Source organism: Citrus clementina, unplaced genomic scaffold (genome assembly GCF_000493195.1).
Source record: "Citrus clementina cultivar Clemenules unplaced genomic scaffold, Citrus_clementina_v1.0 scaffold_4, whole genome shotgun sequence".
NCBI lineage: Eukaryota > Viridiplantae > Streptophyta > Magnoliopsida > Sapindales > Rutaceae > Citrus > Citrus x clementina.
The window spans coordinates 25,183,287-25,194,693 of NW_006262274.1; the positions used below are offsets into that span (position 1 = coordinate 25,183,287).

The 11,407-nt window shown below is 36.3% G+C and overlaps 3 protein-coding genes across 6 annotated transcripts; 2 read left to right on the forward strand and 1 right to left on the reverse strand.

Moving 5' to 3' along the window:
* The first annotated feature begins 304 nt into the window (after positions 1-304).
* Positions 305-6,423, forward strand: LOC18045098 (citrate synthase, mitochondrial). Of its 4 annotated transcripts, none has more exons than XM_024185446.1 (20): positions 305-520; positions 663-776; positions 867-920; positions 1,221-1,262; positions 1,698-1,763; positions 1,868-1,933; positions 2,056-2,169; positions 2,304-2,367; positions 2,736-2,818; positions 3,231-3,280; positions 3,376-3,453; positions 3,630-3,758; positions 3,860-3,902; positions 4,098-4,184; positions 4,275-4,376; positions 4,859-4,966; positions 5,077-5,127; positions 5,744-5,817; positions 5,919-5,970; positions 6,056-6,423. In XM_024185446.1, exons 2-20 carry the CDS (start codon positions 726-728, stop codon positions 6,146-6,148), a joined length of 1,407 nt encoding a protein of 468 aa, XP_024041214.1. In that variant the 5' UTR covers positions 305-520; positions 663-725; the 3' UTR covers positions 6,149-6,423. The 4 variants fall into 4 exon arrangements, with proteins under 4 accessions (XP_024041214.1, XP_006439015.1, XP_006439017.1 ...); XM_006438952.2 differs by having other exon boundaries at positions 693-776; XM_006438954.2 differs by having other exon boundaries at positions 306-520; positions 858-920.
* Positions 6,424-6,780: 357 nt separating this feature from the next.
* Positions 6,781-8,732, forward strand: LOC18043844. Its single transcript, XM_006438955.2, has 2 exons — positions 6,781-7,293; positions 8,414-8,732. The coding sequence occupies exons 1-2, from the start codon at positions 7,190-7,192 to the stop codon at positions 8,661-8,663; spliced, it is 354 nt and encodes a 117-aa protein (XP_006439018.1). The 5' UTR covers positions 6,781-7,189; the 3' UTR covers positions 8,664-8,732.
* Positions 8,733-9,253: 521 nt separating this feature from the next.
* LOC18043845 lies at positions 9,254-10,823 on the reverse strand. Its single transcript, XM_006438956.2, has 3 exons — positions 10,546-10,823; positions 9,758-9,865; positions 9,254-9,606 (listed from the first exon to the last, which is right to left on the reverse strand). The coding sequence occupies exons 1-3, from the start codon at positions 10,606-10,608 to the stop codon at positions 9,385-9,387; spliced, it is 393 nt and encodes a 130-aa protein (XP_006439019.1). The 5' UTR covers positions 10,609-10,823; the 3' UTR covers positions 9,254-9,384.
* Between the last annotated feature and the right edge of the window lie 584 nt (positions 10,824-11,407).

Consider the following 11,407-nt stretch of genomic DNA (forward strand, 5'->3'; position numbering starts at 1 on the left):
AGAACTTTAATTAGCTAATTAAGCATAAAAGTTTAATAATATAAATATTTTGATATTTTTTATTTTTACTAATATTTATAATTTTATAATTTATTTACTAGTAATTTTAAAAAATTAAAATAAAATTAAAAATTAAAATGGGAAAATGGGTAGGGGATGAAGATTCCACCTCATACCCGTCCCCTCCCCAAATAAAAAATTAAATATAAAATTATTCTCATATCCTCCCCGAATAAAAAAAATTCTCAAAAATATCTGTCCCGTGAGAATTTTTGTCATCCCTATAATCAACCTTAGCCAGCCTGTATCAGTAAAGTTCATAAATGTAATTTCGTGAAGCAGCATTTGACCTGCAAGTTCCGAACTTTAAGGCCGACCCGTAGGTGGAAATTAGGAAATATATAAACACTGGAAAGTTCATTCAATTGCGCACGCGCCCCTGGCAAACACACGACGCACCAAAATCCGTGAATACGACGATTGCGAATACGAATACGAATAGGAGGATTATTCTGTCTCCGTAAGTTCCCTTCATTTTTTCTTCTTTCTTCAATGAACTTATTCCAGATTGTTTTCCTCATCGAAATCTATTTGCTGATTTGATTCAATTCTTTATTTTCCTTAGAAGAAGTAACTACATTCTTTTTTTTTTTCCAACAAAGTTTTCCTTTTTTGTGACTTTTATTTGGAAGTTGCTGGTGACTGCTCGAAGTTTGAAGTGAACCATGGCGTTCTTCAGGAGCGTAACTGCGCTTTCTCGCCTCCGTTCTCGCGTTGTGAGTATTTTGTTTTATTGATTTTGACTTTTTTTTTTCAATTATATTTCGCGATATCGGATTATTGAATCTATGTTTCAGGGGCAACAGTCTAATCTCAGTAATTCAGTGAGATGGCTTCAAATGCAAAGCTCTTCTGATCTTGTAATCTCTCTCTCTCTCTCTCTACTTATGTGGGTGTATGTGTGTTTGTCACGCTTGCATTTGATTCGTAGTTTCTCTTTATTTTTTCTTTGGAATTGACTATGTTTTTTTGTGCGTACGTGTTCCTACTCACTTGCCTTTCATTATTTTCTATATTTAGCAATTTTATTGCCATTGTATTTTGATAATGATCTAGTTCATTGTGAATGAAATTTGGTTGTTTGCTCTTTTTTATTTCTTATTAACATCATGCTAGTCAATTATCCAAGATCATTCATTTTATCCATTTAATGCTTGTAGGACCTTCATTCTCAGCTCAAGGAAATGATTCCAGAACAACAGGTTTGTTTTATTCCTTGTGATAAGTGTTGTTCATTGTTGAATGACTCTTTTGATAACTTAGTACAGCTGCTTACTTATTAGTTTTGAACCAATAAAAGGATTGATTTTCTGTAGATCATGTTTTGGTAAGTTCTTGTCCTCTGATGATGGGTTGGTAGATGAATGTTTTCTTGTTGTGTTGCTTACACTTTATTTTCTACTGACATGCTGGTTAACTCCCTTTACATTTTTATTCACCCTGCATTTTTTTTTTTTGGGAGAAGGTTTAGATATCATTTTTATGCTTTTCTTTCTCAGTTCTATCTACCTTGTTAAACATTGCAGTAACTTTTCCATCGCTCAAGCACAAAATGGAAGCGAGTTTACTTTTTTTCGTCTTGTCTCTGTTTTTTTATTTATTTATCCTTCCTTTTTTTTTCTTTTTTGGGGCATCAGGAGCGCCTGAAGAAAGTGAAGTCAGAACTTGGAAAAGCCCAGCTGGGAAATATTACCGTTGACATGGTAATGTTTTATGTCAACTCTTGTCTGGTAGAGGTGAATTATTGTAGTTTTCTTGTCCAGGTGTTAAATATTGCAGTCTCATTTAAATATTTTTGATTGAGAAGGTAATCGGCGGGATGAGAGGAATGACTGGCTTACTTTGGGAAACCTCATTACTTGACCCTGATGAGGTACATAGTTTCTTCTGGTGAATGTTGAAATTTATGAACTTGAATGATTAATTACTCAAATTTTAGGATTTCTTTTTTCTTAATTTGGTTTTGGATATAAAAGATGCATTTGAAATTTCCAGGGAATTCGCTTTCGGGGTCTGTCTATTCCTGAGTGCCAGAAGTTGTTACCTGCCGCTAAGCCAGATGGAGAACCTTTGCCTGAGGGTCTTCTTTGGCTTCTTTTAACTGGAAAGGTGGGTGGTGGTCTTCGTTGTGACATGATAAGCTGTAAAGCTTTTCAAAAAATGCTACATTCTTTTTTTTTTAATTTTAAAATTTGGTCTTTACCATCATGACAGTGTTCTTTTTACTTTCCTCTGTATGCTAGGTACCGAGCAAAGAGCAGGTCGATGGCTTGTCCAAGGAATTGAGAGATCGTGCCACTGTCCCAGGTCTGTGCCTTACATTCCTCTTGAATTGCATATAATTTGTGTAGTAGAATGTGCTTGATGTATGAATTTGATCAGTTGAACATGATTATTTGAGTAGGGTTTCCTACATTTATCTTAGTTCATATATACTATCATGTTCATGATCTTCTCAGTTGAATGGGCTCAACTATCCATTTGATTTTGCTTAGAAATAGTATTTCGCTTGCTGAATTAATTGAATGACAACACATGATTCTTATTGTTGTTTGGATTTGAGTTTTATTGATCCTTTAATTTTATGGCTAAAAGCTAGTTCAACCTAAAATGGCCATGGGTTTATGATCAACGCTGCAATTGTTTTTATTATGCTTTTTGCATTTTATTTGCAGATTATGTGTACAAGGTCATTGATGCTCTACCTGTAACGGCACATCCGATGACTCAGTTTGCTAGTGGGGTCATGGCTCTGCAGGTTGTTTAATTTCTCACCTATGTGCATAGATTAAAACCCCACCCCCCACACATCCTCCCACACAACACAATACGGAACAACCCCCCCCCCCCCTCTCTAACAACAAATTTTTTTTCCTGATTTTGAGTTCCATCATTCCAGTCATAGTCAATTTGACAATTTGAATTGGTCTGACTATGATTTAGTCCTTGCACTTGTTTCTGGGGCCTTACTGATTGCCTCATAATTCTTGAGTTCCTTATTTTTAATTTTAAAGGAAATGTTCTTTGTTTTATTCTCATAACCTCATCATTCTTATAACTCAACCAACCAAGATATGCTAAAGTGAACAGTTAGGAAGGTAGTCATTCGATGGACTTTGAGGTTCTGCAAGTAGATGGTAATTTGACAATTTTATTTTATTTTTTTCCAGGTGCAAAGTGAATTTCAGGAGGCTTATGAGAAGGGAATTCATAAATCAAAGTAATATTTTTTTTTTTTTGGTGGGGGGAAGTATCAGTTTTATATCTAAATTTCCTATTAGTCAGAAAAGCAATGTTATATGATATTAATTTTAGGTACTGGGAACCAACATATGAGGATTCTCTTAATTTGATTGCTCGTGTGCCGGTAGTAGCTGCGTACGTTTATCAAAGGTAAGTCCAACATATCATACCTTTTCATCCTTGCTCATGTGACCTCACTACATTTGGACTGGTTCTAAGATGATTTCAAACCTAGTTTATAATAATTGTCCAAAAGTGTGGCTGCTATCCAACACCAATAACTGATTTCTGGACTCCAATATGTAGTTATGTATCTGTATTTGCAGGATATACAAGGATGGAAAGATTATTCCCAAGGATGACTCACTGGATTATGGTGGGAACTTCTCGCACATGTTGGGATTCGATGATCCTAAGATGCTAGAGCTTATGAGGCTTTATGTTACCATTCACAGGTTTGAATAGATTACAAAATTTACTTCTTGTTTTCTACGAAAGCATGCGGTACTTGGAAACCTCTGAACTTAATTACGATTAATTGCATAATCTATTGCAGTGACCACGAAGGTGGAAATGTCAGTGCTCACACCGGCCATCTAGTAAGTTGGCCTAGTTTTGTGCTGCATTTCTCTCATATATAATTTAATTGAATCTTTGATATATGGTTGTTGCTTTTTGCTGAAGTTAGTTTTTAGAGTATTTGAACTTTTTAGTCTTAAAGCCTGTTCCTTGATTCAGTGAAACTTCTTTTAGAATGCTGATGTTATGTTCTCATGCATTTGTGGTGGATACAGGTTGCAAGTGCACTTTCAGATCCTTATCTTTCTTTTGCTGCCGCATTAAATGGTTTAGCTGGACCACTCCATGGTTTGGCTAATCAGGTACTTCTGTCACAGCATTCTCTATTATTCACTTTTTCTTCTCCATCACAGCACTGTGCATATCCTATTTTTGCAATGTTGTGATCGCAGGAAGTTTTGCTTTGGATCAAATCTGTGGTGGATGAGTGTGGTGAGAACGTAACAACGGAGCAGTTGAAAGATTATGTCTGGAAAACATTGAATAGTGGCAAGGTATTGTCTTTTATTTGTTTGGTACACAGGCTTTATTTAGTTTCGCAACTCTTTCTGTTGCTGAAGTTTCAGATTATGAAAGTACACAATCATCTAGAGAACCTTTATCCATGGAAACACGCATGCCTCCATTCTTGTTCACTGTTTTTCTTCTGTCAGAAGTCTTTTAATTATGACTAAACCAGTCATCTGAACTCGGCACTTTTTTAAGATATTATGATGGATTTTGGAGTTCCATCCTTGGCAGAACTCCTCAGCTGTGCAGTTTTGTATTCTTCGTTCAGGATTCAATACTGAGTCTTTGACTCATCGCCTTGACTCCTGAGAGGTTTCATTGGCCTGTGTTTTGATTTTCCACTGAATCTGTCTTTCACTTCTTTTTGAATTGTTCACTAGCTTAAGTTAACTTATATTCTTCTCTAGCAGAAAGTTTAGCAAACTATTAATGTTGTTTTCTAATCCCATCATTTTCAAACATGAAGGTTGTCCCTGGATTTGGTCATGGTGTTTTGCGTAAAACTGATCCGAGATACACTTGTCAGAGGGAGTTTGCCTTGAAGCATTTGCCTGATGATCCATTGTTCCAGCTGGTTGTCACTTATCCCTGATTGCAAAATATAAACAAGGGTGTGCCTTTTTATGGTGCATACTGTATACAAAAGCTCTTAATTTGTATCTAACCTTAGCTTATACTTTACAGGTTTCTAAGCTGTTTGAAGTGGTGCCCCCAATATTAACAAAACTAGGCAAGGTAAGCAACTAGAATGATAAAAGGTTTTTTTTTTGTGTTGGGGGGGGGGGGGGGGGGGACACTGCATTATAATGTGTGATTCTAACAAGTAACATTAGAATTTGTCTTGAACAACCTGGAAAATCTGGCACAGAAGCTCAATTATTGGAGTTGGCTTATGTGGAAATATAGGTTACAGTTTTAATGTGAAAAAACCCAACCAAGATCGGATATAGCTGGTTTTCCGCGAAATCTATTTCAGTAGAGCGTATGATGTCGATGGCCCGAGGTAGAGCACTCAATGGGCTAGGGTGGCCCCATTTCACCTTACCAACCCCAGGGAAACTCCGAATACAGGCCTAGATCATTTTTACAGACAGACTTTTGGGGCATTACATATATTTCCTTTCTTATTATTAACCACCAAAAGATGCCATTTAGGAAAACTACTACCAGATAATTTTATAATTACTATTTACTTTTAAAGTGTTGTTGCTGATGTGAGACTAATGTCTTACCTAGTCGTTACTATGTTCTATATTTCAGATTTGATATTGTAAATTCTTTTTCAAGTTTCCTCTAATGAAGCTAAGTGGGATCTAATTCTATTTGTACTTTGAACCTTTGATGCTTGTAGGTTAAAAACCCCTGGCCAAATGTTGATGCTCACAGTGGGGTGCTGCTGAACCATTTTGGTTTGGCTGAGGCAAGGTATGATGCTGATTTTCTATCAGGAACCACAGCTAATTGTGGTTTAACCATCCTATGAGTTACTAGAGGTGATAACGTGCTACAAAATTTTTGGTTAACAGATATTATACTGTTCTTTTTGGAGTATCAAGGAGTCTTGGAATCTGCTCTCAGGTTTTTTTTTTTTTTTCTTTCTCCAATTCCCCTCTTTCTATCAGTAATTTTTTGTTGTTACTAATATTCCTTTTTGCTGGTTCAGTTGATATGGGACCGAGCTCTTGGGCTGCCACTTGAGAGGCCAAAAAGTGTAACTTTAGATTGGATTGAGAAAAATTGCAAGAAAGCAGCTTAGAATTGGAAAGGGTGGGTGTATAAATTTTTTCTTCGGTAATAATTGCTCAAGAAGCAAGGGAATTAGTGATGGATGGAGAGTTTGTGTAGAATTGCGAGGCCATTTGATTACTGCAGGCATTTTAACTTTCTTATCTTTATGATTTTCTTATTCAGCAATTTGATTTAACACAGATTTTGGCTGTTTTGTTTTGAATACATATGATTTAGAACCATATTGAGTCAGTTGAATAAAGTAATGATTGGTTACAAAATGGCCAACAATTTCTACTGTAATGATTTGGAAATTTGTGGTTTATTGTTTGGTACTGGAAAGTGTTAGATATGTTGTTAATCCACTTGAACTGTAAACTGTTATCTAGTTTGCCGCTTCATGTCACTGCAAGTTAGACAGACCCGTGTATGCAGCAAATAAACGCATTTTGACTGAAGCAGCGAACCATTATACATGCTGATACTAGTATTAGTAGAATCCTTTTAGCGTAGCAATGTGTCGTGCTTGTTTGTACTGCAGCCAACCTGTGGATTAATTTTTATTATTATTATTATGATTATTATAACCATTACTTTTTCTTCGGTATCCCTTAGATAACTGAGTTAACTACAAAAAGGATAATATATCTGTCTGTAAAAGAAAAGAATGATCCAGGCACCTAGCTCCACGTGTTGAATTCGTTAGCCGACCATTGCCACTAACGGCGCAGGAATCAAGAAATCATATGACTAAACAGTTGTAATTTTACGAGTGTTCAAGCAAAAATACCAACAAGGCAAAAACAACTCTACATAATCACTTTGTATTTTGCTAGCGTCTCCTAATCTGCTAAGCAATGCGAGTAGTAGACTAGTTGCAATACCAATAAAAGTGGACGGCACGTGGCTCAAATCGTATGGCCTATCCGGTGCCACCACACGCACTGTGCACTATCATCCGGGCCATTGACAGATCACAGATGAGTTTTAAACTTTGCCTAAGTGAGGGTGATTTGGTGGTTCAATTAACTCATTGACCAAAAATAGCTGTAGCGATTGGGGGCTGAAGATGGACACAGCCTCCATTTGTGATGCGAGAACATCTCAATTCGTTATTGGGACTCCTTATCTCAAACTTGTGCCCAGAGTTTCCTCTCTTCCCTCTAATTTCAGGTACATGCGCATCAACCCCTCCCCCAAGGCCCTATCTATATTATTACTGTTTCTAAAACTTTTACCCATTAATTCTCACTCTTTTTTTGGGGAAAACAAATAGAAAAATGAAAATTGTTAGCAATTTTAGTTCCTAAATGAGCACCGTTTTAGTTCTTGTTGGAGCTTTGTAATTCAGTGGACATTCCCTGCTTTCAGGTATTAAGTCTAGAAAACCGTAACTGGGTATTTGTTTCTGAAATGGGTATTGATTAATATTGTGTGATAAACAGAAAAGGCTAATTTTTCCAAAAGCATATCATGTTAAGGTATCACTGATTTCAAACTTCGATTACTCTTTTGGATATTACTGCTAAGTTTGTACGTACAGCAGTATTGCATGTTGCCAGATGAGCTGACCTTTCACAAAACGTGTTTTTTATGAAAGCTTGCAATTCGAGTTGCCCATTCGATTACACTGCCATTCCATCTCACTAGTAGTTATGCTTTGTTGGATTATGAAAATTTTACTCACACTTAATCTCAGATCTGCTTAAACTCGGTAAAGATTGTCATTGCAATCTTATTATTCTGTATGTGTAAGCTTTCAGCCGCTTCAAATGTTTTCGAGCTTAGCAATTCTTTACTTGAAACTATTTTCCATACCTGTTCCGTTAAGAAAGGCTGTTCCTGCTAAAACATGAAAGTTTTTTACCACTCTTCACTTTCAACCAAACAGCCAATTTTGTTTATTCTGCTGGAAGGATTCTCAATCTTGGGAAGTTCTTTACCAATCATGCACTATTCATTGCAATTAACTGTAATAGGTAGTAGTAGCACTTAAGGTAGACAGTATTATTTGTCATTTTCTCTGTCCTATGGGAGTCGCTAAAGGTGGGTTCATCTTGTGAAGCATAATTCTTTCACTCAGTAAGTTGTAAACCTCCAGTGGTTTTGACAACTTAGCAATACAAATCTTAGTCCCTAATTACAGCAATCAGAATCAAATTTATTCTTGTAAGTTGATTTGTCTAAAACCATTTGCAAAACTTATTCTTGTATTTATGAATGTGGATTTCGATGGTTCAACAGTTGTAACGTTACAGCTGAAACTGATGATACTTTATTGTCATATTTTTAGGTTCAAGAGCAATAGCACAGTGAGATTGCAAGCAAGGCAACGGTTTTCTACTGTTTTTGCATCAAATTCAACTCCTTCTGGTGGAGATTCTCTCCAAGAGAAATCGGACACTAAAGCGAGTGATGCCAGCCAAGGCCCTCCATTCCTTACTATTTTGGCTGGATTTGTAGTCTCTGTTCTTGTTTGTTGGATCGTTGGATCAATTGTATTGTGGCTTACTGGTTTAATTGTTCAGCTGCTAAAATCATAGTAGGACTGTTTGTGTACAATCAGATGTTGAATAGCTTGAAACAATCAAAACTGTGTTTTGTTTCAGTCGATACTTTTTATTTTGTCAGATTATATACTTGTAGATATTGGAAGTTCGTTCTGACTAACTGTGACTAATGGCAGAAATATTTAACTCCCCAACCGCAACTGAAAATACGAAAGCGAAGATCATAACAACTATCTTTGGATATTAAAATCTATGGATAAAGGATATACTTCATTGACTACCCTCAACAATGTTGGTATCAGCAGAAAATACCCACCTCTATCAATTGGCCATAAAGTTCTGGCCAATAAATACTATGATTATCTACTGCCAGGTTAACTTGCAATAAGATACAATGAGAGGTGCACCTGCTCGGTTTGGTCGAGTTAAAATTCACACAATTCTCCTAGATGTGGTACAAAAGCTAATTTAAGCACATCGGCAACACATTACGGGGTTTTGTCCTACCAAAAGAAATTTCATCTGCCAACGATATAACTGTCATCCTGGTAGAAGATTTTTTGAGGATGATTCTTATGGTTGTTTCCAATGTGGATGGTGGAGGATCTCCCAAAATAAATTCAACTATATTTTCACAAAATTATTGGGTTAAAAAAAATTATAGACTAGAAAGATTCCACAAATACAGAAATTAATTAAAGGGTCATATTTATTTTGCCCTGAAGAAAACAAGACATGACAAAACTATCGTGAATTAGCAACAGCTTCTGTCTTTCACTTCAGTAGTGTCATCTCCAATAGATCCTGTGAAATTACGCCGTTCATCAGCTGTGGCAGTAATAACTGGCATCCACACATCAGCTGTACCACTCAAGAGCGACTGGACCTGTGGGTCTGCAGCTATGGCTGAGGATATCATCCCATCAACATCATCCAACTTTGCCGATAATTTATCCAACTCCCTAGCTATCTCCAGCTAATAAGCAGATGTATATTAGAACAAAATAAAACACACACAGAATAAGCAAATCGCCACGTAATACGAAAACTTAATCGCCAGAAAGGACAGGAGGAATAGAGAATCTGATTCTTTTAACTTGAGTAGCATCAAGAGAACCTGAATATACCTCATCAAGTTGTGGTGTGGACTTTGAAGGAACTTTAGTAACCTCCAAACCCAGTGCTTCAATTTTGGAACGCAATTCAATTTCTTCCTGGTTGGTCAATGCTTCTACCTACAAGAATCTGATGAGAAAGCTTCATGATGATGAATATCTCGTCTAGTCAGACGTAATAATGTATGCAAAAGATAATGAACAAAATGAAACCCAATTTCAGCCCATTGTTCAATCCCCTCCGTATTTGTTATGATGGAAGGGGGAATCTAGGCTTGTAATTTCGTCAAAATCTGTAACCCCAATCAACTATCCATGATTTTCAGTCCAAACTTGCACAATGCCAAAGAAACCCCTTAATCATAAAAATCAAAATTTTTTCCCCCATAACAGAAACTAATCACTTACAGCTGAACTGAGGAGATCAGACAAGTGAATGATCATCTCAAGGAACTGCTCTACATGGGGTGATAAAAAATAGGGTATTGTTACTTGTTACAGGTAATAGAAAGATATGTCAAGTCCCCATTTTGGGAATGCATATGCATCAGCATCACACACACACTGCACGTCTACACCAGACCATAAGTTGAAATTACAAACAATCTTCTAACTGATTTAGAATCAACGGGACGGGAGATATGACAATTGAGTTTCTTAATGACAAAATCAAGTAAGCACATAACAAAATTCAAATGAAAATCATCACAATTAAATTATATGAATCAGCAAAGCCAAGTAATAACATAGAAGAAACAAATCGAGGTGGAAAAAAAAAAGAAAAGAAAAAAAGGTAAAACCTCTTGAAGGAGATTTGTTAGAAGCTGAAAAAGCTGCGCATCTGCTTTCCCTTCTTCTGCCATTGAAATTGAAGTTATCGATTACCTACCTGCCTTCACTTCCTAACCCGTTCCTCACTCAATTTTAATTTAATTCCCTTGAATCTTTCTTTGATCCCTCTCTCGCTCCCCGTCTCGCTTGTATTGATTCCCAGTTCCAGTGTTGAATAACTGTCGCTTGCATCCCATGATGACGCGGACAAGTACTTGTCTTACAAGTGGCATGCCATCTCCGGCTTTTTTTTAATTATTATTATTATTATTATTTTTTTTTTTTGGAGTAATGATAAAAATTGAGTTTTTTTTTTTTTTTAATGCACACTCTTTAACACTTTCAATTAATAACAAAATTATCTTAAAATTTATCTTCAAAGGTCGGAGGTGAGATTCATGTATCTGCTTTTGTTTTTTGGTCTGGCTTTCTCTCTCTTTTATTGTTGTAGACTTTTACAACCAACAACTTTGTGAACTTCACTATTCATATCATACGATAAAATTCAATTACCAGGGACAAGGACAAGGACAATGTTGTTGGATAGTGAGTGGAAGGGAAATGAGATCAATTTCTGATTAATTTAATTTTGAATAATGGTTTTACTTTTCAATATCTATCCATCCATCTGTCCAATTGGGAGAAAAGAGCTCTGTTTTTCTTTTAATGCAGCAAAAGGACAGAACATAATTATTTTGTGTGTGTGTGTGTGCATATAAATTAGAGGGACTGTTTAGCGGACAGCCTTTTAATCCAACGGGGGGTTATAAAGCGTGTCATCTTCCGGTTAGTTGCAAGTCCATTTTTGTGGGGTATGGGTATGGGGTGTAA

Excerpts from the sequence above, each read along its gene's own strand:
- LOC18045098 (XM_006438954.2), top strand. The coding sequence starts at position 726 with ATGGCGTTCTTCAGGAGCGTAACTGCGCTTTCTCGCCTCCGTTCTCGC. Across the intron at positions 2,368-2,735 it reads AGATCGTGCCACTGTCCCAG|ATTATGTGTACAAGGTCATT; the intron begins GTCTGTGCCTTA and ends TTTTATTTGCAG. Across the intron at positions 3,903-4,097 it reads GTGCTCACACCGGCCATCTA|GTTGCAAGTGCACTTTCAGA; the intron begins GTAAGTTGGCCT and ends TGGTGGATACAG.
- LOC18043844 (XM_006438955.2), top strand. The coding sequence starts at position 7,190 with ATGGACACAGCCTCCATTTGTGATGCGAGAACATCTCAATTCGTTATT. Across the intron at positions 7,294-8,413 it reads TCTCTTCCCTCTAATTTCAG|GTTCAAGAGCAATAGCACAG; the intron begins GTACATGCGCAT and ends TCATATTTTTAG.
- LOC18043845 (XM_006438956.2), bottom strand. The coding sequence starts at position 10,608 with ATGGCAGAAGAAGGGAAAGCAGATGCGCAGCTTTTTCAGCTTCTAACA. Across the intron at positions 9,866-10,545 it reads TAACAAATCTCCTTCAAGAG|GTAGAAGCATTGACCAACCA; the intron begins GTTTTACCTTTT and ends AGATTCTTGTAG. Across the intron at positions 9,607-9,757 it reads CCACACCACAACTTGATGAG|CTGGAGATAGCTAGGGAGTT; the intron begins GTATATTCAGGT and ends TCTGCTTATTAG.